Source organism: Tamandua tetradactyla, chromosome 3 (genome assembly GCF_023851605.1).
Source record: "Tamandua tetradactyla isolate mTamTet1 chromosome 3, mTamTet1.pri, whole genome shotgun sequence".
Taxonomy (NCBI): Eukaryota; Metazoa; Chordata; class Mammalia; order Pilosa; family Myrmecophagidae; genus Tamandua; species Tamandua tetradactyla.
In genome coordinates, this window is record NC_135329.1 from 178,565,256 (window position 1) to 178,587,868 (window position 22,613).

The window sequence follows — 22,613 nt, forward strand, 5'->3', positions numbered from 1 at the left end:
AATTAAAAAAGAATACTAATAATAACGTGCTCTATAACTTTCAGGACTTTCATGAGATTATGTAGAGTATTTCTATTACTAATAGTGGCTGAGTTGAATTTCATATTCTACATCAAAACACTAAATAGTTTTTTTAGTTTTAATATTTATGAGCAGTTGTACATTTACAAACAAATCATGCAGAAAGTACAGTGTTCCCACATCCAACTCCACAACATAAATGCTAAAAAATAGCATTTTATTAAAATTAATAATTTTACCCATTATTAACTGTGTTACCTTTGTTACAATTAAGGAATCATTATAATTATATATTAATGATAATCTATAGTATATATAAGGATTCATTCTTTGTGTTATACAGTCCTATTTCTTTTTATTTTTTATTATGGTAACATTACAATTTTATCCACTTTCAATTATATAATTCAGTGCTGTTAATTACATTCAAATGATGTACCACCATCACCACCATCCATTACCAAAACTTTTTCATCAACCCAAACCGAAATTCTGTACCAATGATATCCAGGATATGGACAAATAAGTAAAAAAATATGAATATGGATAAAAAATATAAACAACTAATGGGGGGATAAGGGGTAAAATAAATTGAACAGATGGAAATACAAGTGAACAATGTGTGTGGGGGTGTGAAATGTGTAAGTTTTTTCTTTTTTCTTTCTTTTTCTGCAGTAATGTAGATGTTCTAGGGATGATCACGGTGATGATACTGTGAGCACTGTTTGTACACCATGTATGGATTGTATGTGTGTGAAGATTTGTCAATAAAAACTTTTTTTTTTAAAGACGAATACGTTGCTCGATTCTCTACATATTGTGAGTTTTCCACAATAACTAACTTCATCTCATTATGGTTGGTGAAGATATATTGTATGATTTCAATATTTTAAAATTTATTGAGACTTGTTTTGTGATATGCTCTATCCCGGAGAACAGTCCATGATAACCACAGAAGAATGTGTATTCTGCGGCTGTTGGGTGAAGTGTTCTGTATATGTCCATTAGGTCTACCTGGTTTAGAGTATCATTCAAGTCTCCTATTTCCTTATCGGTCTTCTGTTCAGATGTTCTATCCATTATTGAAAGTGGTGTATTGAAGTCTCTTGTTATTAATGTAGAAATACGAATTTCTCCCTTCAAATCTGTAAATATTTGTTTCTCCTATTTTGGAACTTTGCCATTAGTACACACATATATTTATAATTGTTATTTCTTCTTGTCGATAGACTACTTTATCAGTATCTTGTGACTTTGTTCCTCATAACAGTTTTTGACTTAAAAGTCTATTTTATTTGATTAGTACAGCTACCCAGTCTTTCTTGTGGTTACCATTTGCTGGAATATTTTTTCCCCATCCTTTCTCTTTCAACCTACTTGTAACTTTGAATTTAATATGTGTCTCTTGCAAAAAGTATATAGTTTGGTCATGCTTTTTTTTTTTAATCCATTTGGCCAATGTCTGCCTTTTGACCAGAGAGTTTAAATCATTTACATTTAATGTCACTACTGATAATGAAGGAGTTTCTTCTAATATTTTGCTATTAGTCTTTACAAGTCTTGTAGCTGTTCTGACCCTCAATTCTCCAATTAATGCCTATTTTCATATTCATTTGATTTTTTTTGGCATTGTAACATATTGAGTTCCTTCTCATTTTTATCTGGAAATATTTTTCAAATATTTCCATTTGATTAAAATTTAACATCCTACCTATATAGCAATCACATTTGATTTGAAACTAACTTGACTTCAATAATACATACATATAGTTTTCCTATACCCATGGTGTGTAAACAGTAAAAAGTGGTGTCAGATAACCAAAAAAATACAATTATACTCACATTTATAAAATTACCCATATGGCTGCCTTTACCAAAGATCTTCTTTTTTTTTAAAATTTTTTACATGGGCAGGCACTGGGAAGCAAACCCGGGTCCTCTGGCATGGCAGGTGAGCATTCTTGCCTGCTGAGCCACCATGGCCCACCCAAGATCTTATTTCTTTATAGTGTTTTGATCGACTATCTAATGTCCTTCCTATCAGTCTGAAGAACTCCCTTTAATAATTCTTTGTAGGGCAGGTCCAGTGGTGACAAATTCAACTTTTAACTGAGAATGTCTTCATTTTATCTCATTTTTTTAAAAATCTCACCAGATAGAAAATTCTTGTTTGGCAATATTTTTCTTTTTTTTTTTTTTTGGCACTTGAGATATTTCTTCCCACTGCTTTCCTGCATCCATGGTTTCTGATGGAAAATTGGCACACTTTTACTGGGTCCCTATTGCACATAATATATTCCTTTTCTCTTGAAGATTTTATAACTCTTCTTGTCTTTGACTACAATGTGTCTGAGTGTGGCTCTCTTCAGAAGCATTCTGTTTGGGGTTCACTGGGCTTCCTGAATGTTATATTCATGACTTTTTGTTAAAGGTGATAAACTTGGTAAGTTTTCTGCCTTATTTCTCTGAGTAATCATTCAGGCCCTTCCTCTCTTTCTTCTTCTGGGACTCCCATAAACCATATATTGTATACTTGCTGGTATTCCACAAGTGTTTTAGGATCTGTTCACTTTTCTTCATTCTTTTTACTTTCTGCTCCTCAGCCTAAACAATTTCTATTGCCTTATACTTAAGTTCATTTATTCTTTCTTCTGCCAGCTCCAGTCTTCTGTTCAAACACTCTAGGATATTTTTATTTCAATTCTTGTGGTCATCTATTCTAGTATTGGCTTCCTTTTTATAATTTCTCCTTTTGAGATTCTTATTTTACTTATATATTGTTTCCCTGATATCATTTAGTATTTTTTCTCATATTTTTTTTAGTGGTCATTTTTTTTAAGTCTTTTGTTTGATATGTCCAAAGTCGTATTCACTGGAAGTTTCTGAAGTTTTATATTGTTTCTTTGGGTGGGTCATCATTTCCTGTTTCACTGTTTGCCTTGTGATCTTTTGTTGTACACTGTACATTACTTTAATGTGTTAACTCTAGAATTTAGTGCCTGAACTGTCTATTCCTTAAGCTTGTATCTAGTTAGTAATATGATAAAGGTTTCTTCGTGTGCAAGGAGCTAACGAAAGCAAATAGCTCTAGGGAACCCATAATCTTTTCAAATTAGCTTTGTGTTGGCTAGTGCTCTCCTTTGGCATCTAGTCCTCCTACCAAGGTCAACCCAAGGCAAAACCATGGATTCCTCACTGTTTTATTCTGATCATGTGTCTTGTACTGCACATGTGCTTGTGGCCTTAGGAATTTCCCCATTTACAGGGATCTTTACAGGGTTTAGAATGTCCCCTCTACTCCCTTTTAAACAGATAGGCCCCTCCCTACTCTTGTATATTTTGAAGCCAGTAATTATTTGACCCAGTCTACTTCAATTTGATTATTTTCTTACACTCATTTAGTTGTCTGTATAGTGCTTGTATGTGTAGGGCAAGTTCTGGGGCAATGAACCAGAGAAGAGTATCCTGAGTCAGTTTTTCAGGCTGTCACCCAACAGACTGCTATGAACATACAGGCACCCCACTATGTCCACAGTGGTTACTTTGCTCCCTCAGGAACATGTCCAGATACCTACAATGAGAGGGCATGCTGATTTGTCACTGCACTGGAAAGAGGGTCGAAGAGGGGCCAAAAAGTACACTATGAGCTTCACCTACCATTTTTAAGCTGTGTGATTTTTTTACTTAGCACTCACCCTATCAGTGCAAGATGGCCCTTCCAGTTTTTGCTAGTAGTTCAAAGGTTCTGTGGAGAAATACAACTCTGGAATGCTTTACACTGCCATCTTGGTAGACTGGAACTCTAGTAACCACTTATTTTTCCTTCCTGCCTATCATGCTAAAACAAATTAAACTTTTCAAAACTAGTCACTAAATTATAAGTGTGTGCCTACATTTCACTTCCAGGACTCAGCATTGGTAAATATAGGCTGCAGCTGACAAAAGACATCAGACCACAAAAATGTTATTTTTGCATTTGTGTAGAAACTGTGCTGTAGATCTTTTGTTTCATCTGTTTGTCAGAACTTAAATGCTAAAGAACAAAAATATTTACTTAGACAAAAATTTTACCACAGAAGTTAGAAGGTAAAAAGACATGTCTTTTAACCATAATACTAGTGTAGCCTCAGACATTAATCCCTTTAAATCTGTTTCAATTATCTGCAAAGCAAGGACTCTAAAACAGACTTGTGAGATTGGCGTGAATAGTACTCCTACTGCAGAATCTGCCACCACAGATTTCTTCAATATATGGTGGCCATTACATTTACTATTATTGTTCCTGGTGGCATCAAGTTTTTTATTTTATCACATTGAGTGTTTCTATAAATAGATAAGTAGATAAAATAAATATATGAAATGGGTTTAAGCTAATATACCAAAAGCAAATATGGAGCATACAAATCTGTATCAGTAAAACAGGAAACTTGAGACAAAAATATGTTCAAAAGGCTTAAATAATATTTGGTGGCCATAATTAATTCTGGTTGCAGCAGACACTGTTGGTTGTCTTCCCACAGCTAACTCTTGCTCATACTTCTTTCATGGTAGAGTCTCAATTTTATTTAGGTGTCTACCCATCATCGATGTCCCTCAGGGTATGCATCCTGACTGGTCTAAATAAACCACAGTGGCTTTGTTCTTCTTGCTACTGGTTTATGAGTGGTCATGTATGTCTGGTCAATGACCTTCAAAAGGGTGGCTGCATAACTCCTCAGAAACATTTCCTTCTTAAAAATGCAGATTCAAGGAGAAATAGTCCCTCCTCTTCCATATTTTACTGGATCTACACATGATGACTAACTAGAATTGCATTGGTGATTTTGTGACTAAGAGGTAAGCCAGGCAGGAAATAAGATGATATGCAGAAGATGGAAAAGAGAAAGAATGGAAAGACTTGGGCTCTCTCTGACAATCCTGAGTCACTGAAATAACCAACTCTCATTGTCCTCATGTTCTGTGATATAATAAATTCCATTGTTTAATCAGCAGTTCTCAAATGTTTGGCCTCAGGACCTCTTCACACGCTTAAAAATTATGAGAATCCCAAATAATTTTCATTTATGTGGGTTATGTTTATTATTTACATTCTTAGAAATTAAAACTAAGAAAAATTAAAATACAAGAATACACAAATGCAGATCCCACTAGCCAAGGGGACAAAGTGTCTTCACATGTCATATAACCTCTTGGGAACCCCCACTATTTTTTATGAGTTGAAGGAGAGTATAAAAGGCATATAACATCTTAGCATTATATTAAAATAATTCTAACATCACAGATCCCCTGAAAGAGTCTTAGGGACTCACAAGACCCTAAGACCACAGTTTGAAAACTGCTGAATTCAGATATTTTGTGCTGATTTTTTTTTTACTCATTTGCTGCTAAAAGTAACCGAAATGATAACAGTGGTGTTCCCCAAGAAAGGATTATCTAATAAAGTTTTGCCATTACAAGACATCTAATTTTTTCAAAACAACTGAAATCCTACCTGCAAATCCTAAACTAATAATGCCCCTTGAACTCAATCAATAATCTCACAGAAAAGTAAAATCAAAAGATGATATAAACATGAAAGCCCAAATAGTTTACCAAGGTACTCCTAAGATGGAGCCAATGAAAACAATTATCTTCATAATTATACTGAATTTTTAACTTGTGCTGCCTTTGATGTTTCTATAGACCACTAAAGAGTCACTAAAAATGTCAGTTCTCCTCAAAAGTACAGAAACAATCAATATAAGAAACCCAAAAGCCTGCAAAAAGCAGGGAGGAAAGAAAACACTAAATACAGCTCAAATGGGTCATAATACAGTTATTAGGGCTACAGTTCAAGGGAAAAAGACAAAAGCTATTTTTGAACCAGATGAGAGTCAGTCCAGTTTGTACTTAGGTACAGTGCCCTCTGATGGTTCTAAGTACAAGAAAAATCCTAAAACATACAATACATTGTCAAATATATGACTCTGATCTCAAAGTTTTCTGAAAATAAGTCTGCTATTAAATAAATGTCTTAAAGTTTTAATGTAATCCATTTTACATATTATAACTAAAAGCTTGTAGTACAGTATGCACTTCTTATTAGTACAATCTAGTTAATGCTAATTAGCTAATAGTCAGGTGGGAAAGCATATGCTTTTCTTTACCACCCTTTACTATTCCTGTAAAAACCTACTGAATAAAGCATAAAGAGTATACTCGATAGAGATTCAAACTTTCAAAAACATCTAGTAACCTCCTCTTCTATGTCTAACATCAATTAAAATTGTGAAGAAGAGATGTATGTTTACCTTCAGCACCAGACAGTAGTCTGTAGGTGCTCTGTATTTGTTCCGATAGTCCTGCCCATAGTACACATTGACATGGTCCAGCTGGAGAAAGCACACGAGGTCCCGAGAGACCTGAGATTAAGAAAACCCAGACACTGAATTAACAATAATGTGTAAACAAGCAAATATCACATCTGGTAACAGTTTCAAATAAAAAAGGTTTGATTTGAGAATCAAAACTGTACCATGAAAAAATTAATTCTATTTTGCAGAAAATAAGGCAAGGAGATTCTCTATCCATGGTGTAATTAGCTATTTCACTTACTATTTTGCCACCTATAATGAACATTGACTTATTTGAAAGGTTGGTATTTTAAAGAGACTTTAAATACAATCCAGGATAGTGTGACACATAATATAATGCAGTTCTGCGCCAAGTATAGTAATTCTCAACTGGGAGATTCCTCACAGGTTAAAATAAATATGGACAAGAATATATACTGCACAGGATTATTATTATTTTTTATTTATTTATTTATTTATTTTTACATGGGCAGGCACCAGGAAACAAACCCGGGTCTCTGGCATGGCAGGTGAGAACTCTGCCAACGAGCCACTGTTGCCCACCCTGCACAGGATTATTCTAAAGCATAGATGAAATGATAGTGTAAAGGGCTAAAACAGTGCTGGCCCCAGTAAGCACTTGAGTGATAGCTACCAATTCTGTGGCCCTCAACAAAAAAGGACATTTTCTAACCAAAACTGAAATGCTGAATAATACTAGAAAATATCCTCGCCCCCCCACCAAAAAAAAAAAAAAATTGCTCTGATGAAAGTCCCCAAAATAATAAGTATGATTTCAAATTTGGTAAGAGAGTCAAGGCAGGTTCAACTAATGACAGACAGTAAAGATTTTCAGATTTATTTTCTTTCTAATGGATCAATAAACAAATCTCTATTCTGTTTCCTACACAAGTTGAAACAGATGGGAGCCTGGATCACCTTGCCAGCAAACTCTGCTACAAATTCAAAGCAATGACCACACAGAGGAGTGTGAAAGCCAACGCCCCCACCTTTGCTTTTCCTTTAGGAACATAGTAGATACCAGATGCTCGCAAGAGAAAATAACGCTTCTTCCAGGACTTCTTGCCATCATCTTTCAACCAAAGGACTCCTTCAATTTCTGGAACAGTCACAGAACTCCCACAAAAACATTCCTAAAATAAAAAGATATTTGGAAAGACTATGATCTTTGGATTCTTAGAATAAAGTTGTGTTTAGCCCTGTTAAGGACATGACACTGTAATTAAAGTCAAGATTTATACTGAAACCATGCAGTTAATTTAACTCAATTAGAATATTCTAAACATAGTATCAATTTATTTTGGAATTACCATGGCAATCATAAAAGGTTTATTAGGTAAAAATGTCATCATAAATGGAATAATGAATTTTAAACTATGAATCTTATACCTAATGCTGTTTTTAAGAAAAACAAATTTGAGATTTAAATTTAGTTATATATAACAGTATTTAAACACATTTGTAAATGATATAGTTTTACCCAAATTTAATAAAGTATTAGAACTAACATAAGCATTAAACTTTTTCTCTAAATTGACAACACGCATATTAACTCAAAGTAAATAGGAATATATTTTCAAAGAAAGCAACATGTTAAGAGGATAAACTTTAAACTGTATCAATTTATATGATGCTAAGAGTGCAATTATTTTTTAAATATTTAATACTGAAAAGACTGCACACAAAACGCAATTCTGAATTCTGTCCATGTTTATATAAAAATTTAAAATTAATGAAAAATTACATTTTTGGTTAAAAGAAATCCTTGCAAAGCAATGACATGGAACTTTTTTTCTTTTTAGGAGGAAAAAAGGTTTATTTATGCCAGCAGGACAGAGGCATTTCCCTCCCAAATCAGCCTCCCAGAAGTGATTTTTCAATTGGCTTTTTTTTTATTTTTTTGGTGGGGTGGTGGTGGTGGTGCATGGTCCGTGAATCTTTCCGGCATGGAAGGCGAGCATTCTACCACTGAACCACCTGTGTACCCCTTCAATTGGCTTTTATGCAGGTCAGAGACAAAGAGAGATAACCATCTTAGTTAACACGTAACAGAGGTCAGTAGTTTACTACTTTCTTCTGGATTTACAAACTCTGTGACACCTGGGAAAGGTGCCTAGGTATCTCGGGAGATAGGTGAAAAGCTTTATTCATCTCTGGGAGGTCTGGAGCAATAGATGAAAGCTTATTAAAATCTGGGTGCAGACTTTACACTTACATATTGCTCCTTTGTGAGAATTCTCATTTACCACCTGTTTCCATTTTATAGTTACATATAAAAGCTGTTTTAAAGATTACATTTTAAGGCTACTTTAAAATTTCCAACTTGCTTAGTTTCATCATTATATTTTAAAAGTTACTGTTACATCTTCACTAAATATAATTCTATTGTTTGTCTGTCAGTTTACATATAAATTGAACATCTTCCCCCAGCAGAACAGAAACTCAGAGGACCCAGAGGCTTGTTCATCACTATATTTTAAACACCAAACACAAGTGTTTGGCACAAACAGTTCCCAGTAAACACTGGATTGATCAATGAATGAACAAACATGGAAGTCATCCTATAACCTTCAAGACTGTTTGGACGATCAATTTAGTGGACAAGAGGCTAAAGAAACTCTCCCCCCTCCACCAAAAAAAAGAAAGAAAGAAATTTAAAAGTCTGTAATATGTAAGTATATAACGTCTTGCCTATGCACGTCAAGAATTCACAGAAGCTCTACATACACATGGAGAAATTTTACATTTAGGCTAACAAGTAATTTAAAATTAGTACACATCTTCAATTTTTCTAGGCAACAAAAATACTAGCATTTGAAATAATTGTGTAAGCCATGATAAAATTATATTGAGAAAGACCTGGGGACCCCTCAAAGCTATAAAACCATGCCCTACTTCTTTGAATTCCCTCGAGTTTCCTCTTGTTATCTTTCAAATTTGAAATCCCTACTGAGGCAGCTGACGTAGATAACCAAACAAGCCCCCACTGACCCAATAGAAAAATAAAGCCCATCTCCCGAAAACCCAGCCCTATAAAACAGACAAACCCTTGTCCAATTAATGCAAGTCAAGAAGGATTTTATGCCTATAAAAATTATTTGCCATCCCTAGAACCCCAAAGCTACTTCCATTCTTCCAAGTGATATGGCTTCCTTTGCTGCAGTAAAACTGTGGTGTCCAAAATAAAATGCTGTAGTCTGCAAACCTGACTCTGATGTGTCTTTTGACAGCTGAACATTTTTATTTGTTTGATGTGCTATGGACAGAAACATAATTATTCTTTAGTTCTATTTTCCTTTGCTTTTCAAGAAAAGAAAAATCATTTGCCCTTTCCTTTCAGCAAAAAGAAAGCTATCTTATATAGCCCGAGTCCTCTTTTCTGCAGGTACCCAGTTTTCAGACTTTACCTAGGGTATTATTATTCCTGCTCTGAGCAAAGTCTTCCTATAATCTATTAATGTGTTTATCTTTTTCAGGATGCTGCAAATTAATAACCAATTCTCCAAGCTTTTTGCAATGTGGCATCTAGTCTGCCTTCCCTTGAATTTTCAGACGTTCTCCTGTTTGTTCACTCCCCAATAGTACTTCCTTCTTCACTCAAATGTCAGATCTAATCCTTTGCAAAAGATTCTTTTCGAGATTTATTATTCTTTTCCACCTCATTTCCTTTCTTCTCTCTGATGAAATTATGCTCAGAGTGCTGACTCTTCATGCACTGCTTCAGTAACTGAAATAGTCAATACAACCACAGAGCCAGTCCTTGGTCTTTACAGGATCATCAGGGCTGGCTCATCATTCTCAAAGTGTAAAGGCATACAGGCACACTGGCTGATGTGATAATAAAGCAAAGAGATAATGTTATGGACAGCTAACAAAAGGGGCACTGATATTATGGGGCAGAGGGATGAAACTGGTTTGTTATTCTTGGAGAGACCAGTACTTCTGGATTTCAGAGCTTTCCTGGCATTGGAACAATCTGGAGGCTTTAAGTCTCTGAAAAACAAATTTAGTATGTAAAACTTTTAAAGAATTCAGGGTATCCTTTAGAGTTTCCAGGAACATGGTTGGGGCTTGCTATACTGCGGCAGTTTGCAAGATCTGGGTGAAACTTGCATTAAGAGTAACTTCAGAATGATCTCTTGATTCAATTTGAAATCTCTAAGCCATTGAAACTCTATTCTTTCCCCTCCATTAGTTAACCAATCCCACAGGGCCAGCTTCATCTCTGGGAATCATGTTCCCATTGTCTGAACCAGGCTTATGCCTGAGAGTCATGTCCCACATTACCAACATGGGATGCTTTTGAGCCTAAAATTAATTTTCCTCTCTCCAAGTATAGAAAAATGAAGAATTATAAAGGACTTATACTAAATTGTAGCTAGTATCACTAAAACCTCAGTGCTGATCTTTCTTAATTGCCTTGTTGCTAACTTCAGATTTTTAAACATACTAACTTCTTTGATTTTAGTTCTTTGAAATCAGCAAAACCCAGAAAGTCAAAAATTCAGTTATGTCTAAATTTGTTTTATTATTCTTCAAAACAAGGATATATACTTTTAAAATTTATGATCATAATGAATTTAAAATTTTGAGCTTTTTAAGTTTAAGGCTTGAAATATTTTGTTAACTGATAATTATATTCAAATTTATTTCTCTCTTGGCAAGTAGATAAAACACCATAATAACATCCTTTGTTAACTAATAATAAGCCTTCTCTCCCACTTGGCAGCCCCTAAAAGCTCTTTACTCATTTCAGTCCTCTGGAATATTGCTTGGCAAAAGAATAGTTTTTAAAAAGACCCTTCAGTGGCCCAACACATTTACAAAGTGAATTCTCTCCTCATGTCATCAAAGATATATTTATTTTGGTTACAGTTATAAGTACAAATAAAGAACACTGACATACATGACTTTAAAAAGGTGTTTAATATTTTCATGTTTAAATATGAAGGTAAAGGGGAAGTGCATACCTCTAGCAGCACTTCCTTGTTTCTGTCTGCCATCTCAGCTGTTTTCTTTTTCCCCAGAAGATAATTCTGGAAAAAGGAATAAATGAAAGTTAAAAGATAAACTCACTTTGCAATTCCTTTGACACAAGATATTTTTTCTAGAAACAGAGCAATTGTGTGTCAATTTCTGCCTGTATACAATGGGGAGTACCCATTTGAAAATGTGTATTCTGTGTGGGGGCATCATCACTAAAATGCTTAATACAGAGCGCTTCTTTACCTCTCATGTGTCATGAGTTATTCCATAAACAGCCCCACCCCAAATCCTTAGGTGATATTCTCTAAGAGCATCATAATCTCAATTGCTTGATTCAACCTGAAATCAGAATTCAAATTATTAGCCTTATACACTTTTTTTTTTTGCAATTGCCCACTGGTCTGACACTGCCAGATATTCAGAAAAGATGTGGCATGATTAAGCAACCTGAAAGATAGTTAGTCAGTACCTTTAACACTGCTGCTTTTTCCTTCCCTTTTAATTGTTGGGTTCTTACACACACACACACACTGATTTTTGCAAAATATCTGTATACTGGGAAATATTAACCTAAACATTATTTTGGAATAAACAAAGAGGCCAAGGAAATCAAGGTAACATATTTTAGAATGTGGAACCATTTATAATCAAGATAACTGGGTTTTTTTTAATAATAAAAAAAGTGTCAATTGCATAAAAGTCTGAGGTAGAGAAATTTAAATACAGTAATTTCTTTTCTTTGATGGAGGAGGGACTCGGCAAATGAACAGCTGAGTTTCCTATATCTCTAGATTACAGATAAGAGAAACCTGGTGGCTCCCTGGAGCTATGTCTGCTTCCACCAGGAATTTCCCCATCTTGCTCTGCGGGCCTAGTAGGTTAGCCTCTTTTTGAGGCATTGACACCCAGGCCCTGGTAAATCTTCTATATCAAAAGTAGTGGATGCTTCCATGGGGCTTGGCATCCACATTACTACTGTCACCACATGGTTGCCAGTCTGAATTTTTACCCTATTAGCTTAGCAGTAATAAAATAAAAGATAAACATTTAACATTTTTTTAACCTCTGTAAGTCATTCAGTCTTACCTGTGGGTTTTTGAAAAGTGCATATTTTTCTATACGCTCCATAAATATAAGCTTGTTTTGGCTATCTCTTGTCCAATTAAGAAGATTTTCAACCAAGTTTTCATGGTCTTCAAAGATTCTCTCTGCCCCAAAATAAAATATCAATATTTTGTTAGTGCTCATCAGAATTGCACTATTTTACTTCAGATTTTAGGAGGCAGAAAACCAAACCACAAGAAAGATTTTGATTATCATCAAAGACATGAAACCTTGTGAATTAATTCACATTAGAACCACTGAATTTTAACTGACACTACAGTCCTTGGCTGTTAAAGATTATATGGTCTTTTCTCATTTTTCAAATAAGGAAACATGCCCTAGTGGTTATAAGTGACTCAACCAAGCAAGAATTATGACTAGAATTTAGGTTTTCTAACTCTCAGTAAGTCATTCTTCAGCTTTTTCCCATTCCACCCTTAAAAACAAACAAGCAACCCCCCCCAAACTCTTTAGTTGCATTTCATAATTTTTTTTTATGTATTCAGTACTTGATTTCTTCTTTGACCCATGAATCTGTCCAATTTTAAACACAGATGTGTTTTCTAAGAAATTTCCAAATTAGAAATCAAAGAACATGCCTACATATTGAAAATATATGTCCCCAACATGTTCTGTATATTGATTCCTTGAAATTTTCTTCGAGTTGCTTTATGATCTTATATTTGAATCATTTTTTGGAAATACTCCATTTCTACTTGAAAAGAATATGCATTCTCTATTAGATCCAGTCCTAAACATATCTGTTAGGTCAAGCTTTTAAGCTATCTCCTAAATGTTTTATATCCTTTTTCTGTCTGCTTTTTTAATATATTGTTTACTGAAAATTGTGAACTTCTCCTGATAGTTCTCCCAACTTCTGCTTTACATTATATTAATGTTATTATTAGTTAAAATTTAGAGTATCTGCCTGTGAAATGAATTTTCTAATTATGAGAATGTGGGCCTCTTTAAGTCTAGTAAGGCATTTGGCCTAAAAGTTATTTTATCTGATATTAACAGAGTCACATCAACTTTCTTTGGTTAGTGGCTTTTCCCATTCCTTTTACGTTCAACCTTTTAGTGTCTCTAGATTTTAGGCGTCTTTTGTAAACAGAAAATAGCTGCATTCTGCTTATTCATCCTTTCTAATAATCTTTAACATTTAATTGAATAATTTACATTTATTGTAATTGTTTCCCCCACCTTATTTTGGGCCCTTAGTTGGTCCTTCTTTTTTCGCTTTCACTTTCTCCCTCCCTCTTTTCCTCTTTCCCTCCTTTTCTTTCCTATGTTTTCCTTCTTTTATTGTCTTCTTTTTCGGACTGAATTTATTTGTTCCATATACTAGTTCAGAAGCTAGGATAGCTGCTAAAAGAATAAAGTCCAAAGTTAATCAATTTCTTTCACTTCCCACTCAAATAAAACAAGGACCCTCAGCTCTACCCTGATCAACTAGACCCTCACCCCGAGGCCCAAACTCAACTTTCAATCTGGCATCTTTGCTTCTTCTTCTTAGAGTCTGTCCTACAGAAGTCCTTTCAGTCATAAACTGAATTTTTATTAGTCTGAAAATGTCTTATTTTACCCTTGTTCTTGAAAGATAGTTGTTTTTTGTTGTTTTTTTTTTGGCACAGGCAAGCTCCAGGAATCAAACCCAGCTTTCGGCACAGCAGGCGAGAATTTTGCCACTGTGCCACCATTGCACCACCCAAAAAATAGTTTTTGAAGTATAAAATTCCAGGCTTATAACTGACAAATTTCTCTCAATATCCAGATAATACTCTATCTCTGTCTTCTAATTTCTATTATACCAGCATTCCTTTGTAGGTATATATCTTTTCTATGGCTGCTTTTCATTGTTTGGTATAGACAGTTTTTGCTTGGGATCCACATGCTTCTTGAATATAAGGATTCTTAAATCTTTTGTTCAGTTTTAGAAAATACTCAAGCAAGTACTTTTTGAATTTTGCCTCTCCCCATTTCTGTGATTTTCTTGCTCTATTCCTCTTCTCCAATCTAATCTGGACTTTCGCTTTCCTTTATCTTTATCCTGTTCAATTGTAATTCCATTCCCAGCAGCTTCTTTTAGTATGGGGCCCTGTCTTGGAAGGTGGCCCTGGTAGATGGGTTTGATGAGTTCATAGGGCTCAAACTAATCCAGCTTTTTAGGCCTTACAACAGGAAAAAGCAAAATCCTTCCTTTGTTAGCCGTTGTTCTCAAATTGAATTTCTGCACTTCTTAGTAAATATCTGTGGGCTATTTTTGGGTTCTCCCTTCTCAGTCCACAAGCCACCCTGTGGCTTTCCTGTTCTCTCTCACAGAGATACCAAACACACTGGGTTTTCAACCCAAGAACTCTTCCAGTTTCCATTCTATGACATGAACCTATGGCATGAGACTACTTACTGCAAAAAAGCAGTACAATATCCTGATTAAGAACACTGACTTTACAAGCAGACTGCCTAAATTTGAATCTGGTCTTTACAATTTACTACAATTGGGAAAACTACATCCCAAAAGGTCTATGAGTGAAAAATAACAGCAGCATAACTAACTTAAGATAATTTACAACCTACCTTTCTTTATTCACTCAATGACAGTGAATGAACCTCATAGTCAAAGCACAGTGCCATAGATGGGAGCTTACAGTCTACATGTTTGATCTGATTACATAATAGTTACTTAAGAAACTATGATCAATAGTATAAAAGATGAAAGAGAAATATTATATGAATGTATCTTTATGTTACTGCCATTGAAATATCCCAACAATTTGCACCCAAATATTTTCTGTGTATCATGATGCTACATCTATGACCTCAAATCCTCCAAGTTCTCTAAGAGCAGCTGTAGATGAGTATTATTAGAATACATTTTTATAATAGTTAATAAACTTTTAAAACCTCATGGTTCAGTTTTGAGGGTTGTGTTATGTTCTTTTTCTGGAAGAAAAGGGCTAAAAAAATTTTTTATTTCTCTGGAAATCACTGTGAAATATTTAAAGATGTTAACAGGTAGTTAAGGCAATGCAAACATTTATGCTTTAAAAAATAAACTAGCAAGTGGAAACTAATTGCTGATTAAATAAAGCTTAAAAATATTTCAAGGTTTCTTTAATCACAGAATATTACAAAATGGAAACTTTTTTAAAAAGCATTAAATTCAAAATAAAGTATAGGAAAGTGAGATACAGTAAAACTTGCTAATAGTAAGAAATACATTCCTTATTTTCTCCTTAAAGTCAAATGCCAGTATAAACTCTTCAGGACAAATGCAAATAAATATAATGGCCTCTTTTAACTATGAGGATCTGTGCAGTTATTTGATGGTATTTTTTTCGAAGGTTTTTTTTGTTTTTTTTTATTGAGAAATATCCACACATGTACCGTCCAACCATAATATATAACCAATGGCTCACAATATCACGTACCTGTGTATTCTTCACCATGATCATGTTTAGAATACTTGCATCACTCCAGAAAAATAAAAAGAAAAAGAAAGAACTCATACATCCCATACCCTTTACTGTCCCCTCTCAGTGAATCACAATATTTCAATCTACCCAATTTTTACCTTTTATCTCTCTGTATTATTTATTTATTTGTTTATCCTTATTATTATTATATTATTATTCACTTATCTGTCCATATCCTGGGTAAAAAGAGGATCAGATACAAGGTTTTCACAATCACATGATCACACTGTAAAAGCTACATAATTATACAGTCTTCTTCAAAAATCATGGTTACTGGAACACAGTTCAACACTAGCCACTCCAATATACCATTAACTAAAAAAGGACATCTGTATAATGTGTGAGAATAACCCCCAGGATAACCTCTCGACTGTTTGAAATCTCTCAGCCACTGAGACTTTATTTTGTCTAATTTATCTCATCCCTCTTTCGGTCAAGAAGTCTTTCTCCTTCTCATGATCCCGAGTCCCAGCTCATCCCCAGGAGTCGGGACAATATTGCTAGGGAGATTTACACCCCTGGGAGTCATGTCCCATGTAGTGGGGGAGGGAAACGAGTTCACCTACCAAGTTGGCTTAGAGAGAGAAGTCACATCTGAGGAATAAGAGACTGTCCAGGGGTGACTCTTAGGCATAATTATCAGCAGGCTTAGCTTCTCCTTTTTAGAAATAAGCTTTCTGGAGGCAACCCCCCCAAAATGAAGGCTCAGTGTATTGAAATTGCTATCCCTACTGCTTGCAAGAATATCAGAAATTCCCCAGATGGGGAAGTTGAATATTTCCTCCTTATTCCCCAGGTCCCCAAGGGTACTTTGCAAATACTTTCTTATTACATGCCCAAATTACTCTGGGATATATCAGGGCATCACACTAACCTATTCAAACCAACAAGCTCTCACACCCTGTTCAAAATTCCACATAATTATGGTGTCCAAATAAACTGACCATATGAGAGGATCATATGGCAGCCCATGACAAGCTCTGGGATCTGTCCAGATCTGTTATAATAGATAAGATTATAACAGTAAGGCTACTTTGCATTGCTCTTTTAAGAGAATTTAGAAATAACCAGAATGTTATTTCTTTTATAATGTATTTTATTGACAAAAAATACTACATATGAAAAATAAGTCTGTAAAATTTCTACTTGTTGAAGAGCATTTTGAAAACTATTGCTTTTTTATTCCTTTGCTTTATACGTATGTTATACTATACAATAAAAAAAAGTTAAAAATAAATAAATAAATAAAGTAATTAAATGGCAGTGCAATGGTGGCTCAGTGGCAGAATTCTCACCTGCCATGCCAGAGACCCAGGTTTGATACCTGGAGCCTGCCCATACCAAAAAAAAAAAAAAAAGGAATTAAGGCGATATTATTACTAACCCATTTGTAATTCAGTGATGGTTTCTACCAGTGACCAGTCTAAACTGTAACCACAGTGGGATTTGTCCATCAGATTATCCAGAACTTGTCTCACAGTCTGCCTCTCATCCACCATCATTGTTTTAGAACTGTCATCAGACATGTGGACTCTAATCACCAGCTGTAACAGGTAAAAAGGAAATCAGACACAAACAAAAATACAGGCATTCTAGAAAAAGATTTCTTCCAATATCAAATAATGTTCTCACTAATGCCCTTTATTATATTAAAGTTAGATAAAATAAAAATATAAATGACTTTATTATACAAGTAAGATATGCTAAAGATTTGGATGTCAAATGACATAACTAAATAAATTTAAAGCTTTACATTTTTTACTATAATAGGTAAGATTATAACAGTAAGGCTACTTTGCATTGTTCTTTTAAGAGAATTTAGAAATTACAGGAATGTCATTTCTTTTATAATGCATATTACCGACAAAAAACACTACATATGAAAACTAAGCCTGGAAAACTGATAAAAATCCTAAAATAGGAAAAATCCCACATATCACCTTTTTCACTTGTGCCTCTTTAATTTTCTCTAGGGCAACTCTGATCTTCTCAGCTTTCAATTTTGCTGCCTGTTCTTCCTGTGAACGGAAAACATTTCAGGTAAACTAATGCTAAGATGATGATAATATTTGAAAACTTTTCATCTTTAGGAATGTTTAAGGATATTCCTAGAATTGAATTTCATTAAGAGTATAACTCACACACTTTTATAAAGCACATTTAAAAATAATTTCACGAATTCAAAGCAGATATACTGTAATAAAAAAGGAATATTTTTTTGATAAAGGCAGTGGGTTAGTTTCCTGGATATCTTCTTATAATAACACTAGAGTCTATATTCTAGAGATAAAAAAACAAAACTGTGATTTGGTAAATTAAATAATGAGTTCAATTCTGTCAAACTGAAGCAGATGAATTTCAGTTCTGGGGTAGGAGAAATGAATGCACAATGACCATTTGTGAATTCACTAATTTGCTACACCTGCATAAGCCCTCAACTCTGAATTTATACTCTCTTCTACAAATGGGTAATCTTTTGCATATTAATTTCTGTTCTGTTAGACTGAAAATGTATCATCTAAAAATATCTACAGCCAAAACAACATTAATAAAAACACTTTTTAAAAATGCAGTTATGTTGTCATTATACCAATTCAAATAGAGGGGGCTGCTTCCACCCTGCTTTGGAAAATTCACAATAAAATATTTCATGTCAGTAAACTGAAATTTGTTCATTGATAAGATTATCAAATACTGACTATAATTATTTAATTTCCAGTAAATGCTACTTCAGAAAACTTAAAATTAACCAAAACTGAAATATATTTAAACTACGTCTATTCTTTTTCCTAAAATAACATTTAGTATTATAATACTGGTACTTACTTGTAACTTCTGGGAATAGGCCATAATACACTGTGGCGTTAATCTCCAATTGAAAAACAAAAACTCACGTAAGATAACTATTGCTTTAACAGATATTTTCTATTTTTAAGCCTCTGATTACTCTGGAAAATATCTAAGAAAAATATAAAATGCCATCTTCATATTTCTTTATTTAACATAAGACTTTTAAAAAGAGAGAGAAAAAGCTAGTTACATCAGCCAAATTTTGTCCTCTCCAGATTGTAACTAAGAAACTCAATCTATGTGTTATTTTTCTTCACTTAAAAAGCTAAAGCTTTCAGGGCAAAAAAAAAAACAACTCGAATCACTTAGGATTTATTCACTGCTCTGCTCCCAATTCTATTAGCTTCCTTGTTTATAAACTGCTTCTCTTTCCATTTTCTACTCTAGGCTGTCTTCACCTAGTTCAAGCTTAGTATTTACTACTCTGTTGAACAGAGATGAAAACAGTGGGTAGGAAAGGCAATGGGTTGTCTCCCAGAAATCCAATCGCTTCCAATAAAAAGAGCCATTGAATTAACATAATGACCAAAATCTTGAAATACTATCTGTAAATTCAATTAGGCAGAGAACCAAACAGTTTAACAATGGAGAGGGGTAAAATAAGACTTGATTCATATACTATCATAGATATATTCCTTAAAGATTAAATCATCCAATTTTCCCACTATTCCTTTATTCAAAGAAACAAATAACAGAATTATGAAGCTGGTTGATTAAGTATTTTAAACAGAAGATTAATATTTTTCTTTTTTAAGCAGGCTCTAAAGTGAGAAAACTAAACTACTGTCATTAAAACTCAAGTTTCTAGAATTCTGAGACTTAGAGAAAAAATCATTAGTTCAAGTATCAAACCCTATATGTGCTTTTGACTAGTATAGCACTACTCTAAAAAGGAATTTTTAATACTAGAACTTTCCAATGGTTTTTATGAAATTAGATATTGACTTTTTTTTTTTAAGAAAAAGCAATATGGCAGATTGCATGTAACCCAATTGGACATTCTTGGTGTGCATTTTGGTGGGGGTGGACTAATTGTAAGTGAACTCTCTTCAAGATGTTACTTCAATTACAGTGTGACCCAACCAATTCAGTTTAGGCTTTAATTCACATTACTGGAACACTTCATAAGCAGAGTGAAAATCAGACAGAGAGAGAGAGAAGCCACGAGGAACAGCCAGAGGCTAAGGTCAGTGGAACATGGAGGAGAAAAGAGAAGACCTTGCCATGTACATTGACATGCAATAGAGAAGCCAAGGGACCTCAATGATTGCCCACCACCTAGAAGATACCAACCTTGGGAGGAAGCAAGCTTTCTAAACTCTAAAACTGTGAGTCAATCTGTGGGCCAACAGATTTTTGTTATTAAGCCACCCCATTGGATAGTATTTGTTTTAGCAGCCAGGAAACTAAAGCAAGCATAAAGTTTTATGAGTGTTTTCTCAATGGGATAAATGACCTTATGTTCTTAATGACTCATTTGCCACATCCTTGTATTTTCATGAATGGCTATTCCAGATAGGAAAAATTTTAAAGATTCATTTCATGTATCTGAAAAGTAAATTTAAATCTCAAAAGTCTAATGAGGAAAAACTGTTATGTAGCATGAATGCCTTGTGTATTTGGAATACAAACATAAACTTTTAGAAGGCCAGATTATTTTATATAACAAACCTGCTAATGTTAGAAGATGTCCTTAAAACACATTTAAAGAAATAAGAAAATAACCTAAATATTATATTCTGATATTAATTATAAACACAAAAACAGTATTTTCATATTCCCTTTTGTTTTAGTATAATATTATTTGCCAAGTCCAATAGAACACAATCAGTGCTATCTTGAAAAGTTGACATTACTGTCATTTAATTATAGGATTAACTTAAAACTCACAGATCTGTTTCTGCTCTACAGGTTAAAAAGAAAAAAGCTGATTTAATGGAAGAGAGGATTAAATAGAGACACTTGCAAGAATTAATATGCATTAAACCAATTAACTTCTTAATCATCAATAAAAACATTAAGTAGCTAAGTAGGAGCAATTTTTACAAATCCAAACTCAGCTACTCTATTTCATCATAATGCTACTCTTTAATAACTGTATATATCACTCTGTATAAAAACTTTATCAAGTTCAAATTTAAAAGCTATTTTAAAAATTTCAACCTAGGTAAATTTTTAAAGTTTATTCCTCTTTAGCTCCTTGATAGCTTTTTGAAGAAACAGAACTGATCTAGATATTCCTAAGTTTCAAAGTATAAGTTATCACTGCAGCAAAACTGGAAATGAAAATATTTATATCAAGTTGCAAGATTCATGGTATTTTATGCTCCCTGAAGATAATAAGCTTTCTTCCTCAGAAAGTTGAGAGACCCCGAGAAACTTCAGAGAGAGTTTGTATAGAGCAGAAACCTGAACAGAAGAGTCAGCAGACGCCAGCCATTTGCCTTCTCATGTGACAGAGGAACCCCGGAAGCCAGCAGCCTTTCCTTGGAGAAGGAATCTTCCTCTTGATGCCTTAATTTGGATATTTTCATGGCTTTAGAACTATAAGTTTGAAATCTAATAAATTCCCATCGAAAAAGCCAACCCATTTTTGGTATATTGCATTCTGGCAGCTTTAGCAAACCAAACCAACATCCAATAATTTCTTTATAAAGTCAATGCAAACCTGTGTTCAGTGACTGCAGCCCAAGTTTATAACAGACAAAGCTTTATCTGTCTCAGGTCCACTTTTTGTTGTAGTTGTTAAAGCAGGCAACTCAGGGTTTTGAGTCTTCTGCCCAGTATCTTTTGACTGTCACTCTCCCATCCTAAAACATAAAAGATCCCTCAAACATATACTCTTCTCTCCTACTCCTTCTCTTAAAAGAGAAAGAGATAATCTACTTTCTACCTGAAAAACTCCTTTGTAGCTATCAAGAATCATCAAATGTCAAGTCTCCTCAAATTTACATAAAGAGCTTTCTCCGCCGGCCCGCCGCGCGGCGCCCACGCCCCGCAGCAGCCGAGCCGCCCGCCCTCCTTCTCCCCTCTCTTTCTCCGCCCGCCCGCCGCGCGGCGCCCACGCCCCGCGGCAGCCGAGCCGCCCGCCCTCCTTCTCCCCTCTCTTTCTCCGCCGGCCCGCCGCTCGGCGCCCACGCCCCGCAGCAGCCGAGCCGCCCGCCCTCCTTCTCCCCTCTCTTTCTCCGCCGGCCCGCCGCACGGCGCCCACGCCCCGCAGCAGCCGAGCCGCCCGCCCTCCTTCTCCCCCCTCCTCCCCCTCCTGCTCCGGCTGCTCTCCAACCACCACGGTGCCCTCTTCCCCCACCTTCACCGTGCTCCTCCGCCACCAGCCTCGACAGCCTTGCGGCCCTCACCTTTCCTCCTCCAGAACAGCTACTGGGGGAGTGGAGATAATACAGAGCAGCTCCCGGAGCCACGAGGGAGATCAAAGGGACAGCGTACCCCATCCTGGAACGGCTGACTATCTGGGAGAACCAGCTCCGGTGAGATCACCAAGGGGCACGGGCTTTCCTGGGTGGGACGGCAAGCGACCGGAGTCCCTCCCTTCCACCTTCCCGGGCCAGCTGGTAGAATTGGACAGGCGGTCCCCTTAGGCCGCGGCGGCTGGTGCCCCCACCACACGAGGCCCCCCGGAACAACTGAGATAGTTGGGTCGGAAATCCCCAGACTGCGGAGAACAGTGACCGGGGGATCCCTTCCAAACACGTGACTCCCCTGTCGGCTGGGAACAGTGCACTCTCCCGGGCTGTGACAGCTGGCGCCCTCCCGCCACGCTTGGTGCCCCGGGCCGACTGGCTAATTTGGCCGGACGCTCTCCTGT

At 35.5% G+C, this 22,613-nt stretch overlaps 1 protein-coding gene across 1 annotated transcript in view; it reads right to left on the reverse strand.

Moving 5' to 3' along the window:
- The window catches only part of RAPH1 (Ras association (RalGDS/AF-6) and pleckstrin homology domains 1), a 143,088-nt gene that overhangs the window by 17,961 nt on the left and 102,514 nt on the right, over positions 1 to 22,613 (reverse strand). The window contains 6 exon segments of the mRNA XM_077154782.1: positions 6,312 to 6,422; positions 7,364 to 7,507; positions 11,345 to 11,410; positions 12,447 to 12,568; positions 17,325 to 17,484; positions 17,881 to 17,958. Coding sequence (XP_077010897.1) covers positions 6,312 to 6,422; positions 7,364 to 7,507; positions 11,345 to 11,410; positions 12,447 to 12,568; positions 17,325 to 17,484; positions 17,881 to 17,958 — 681 coding nt within the window.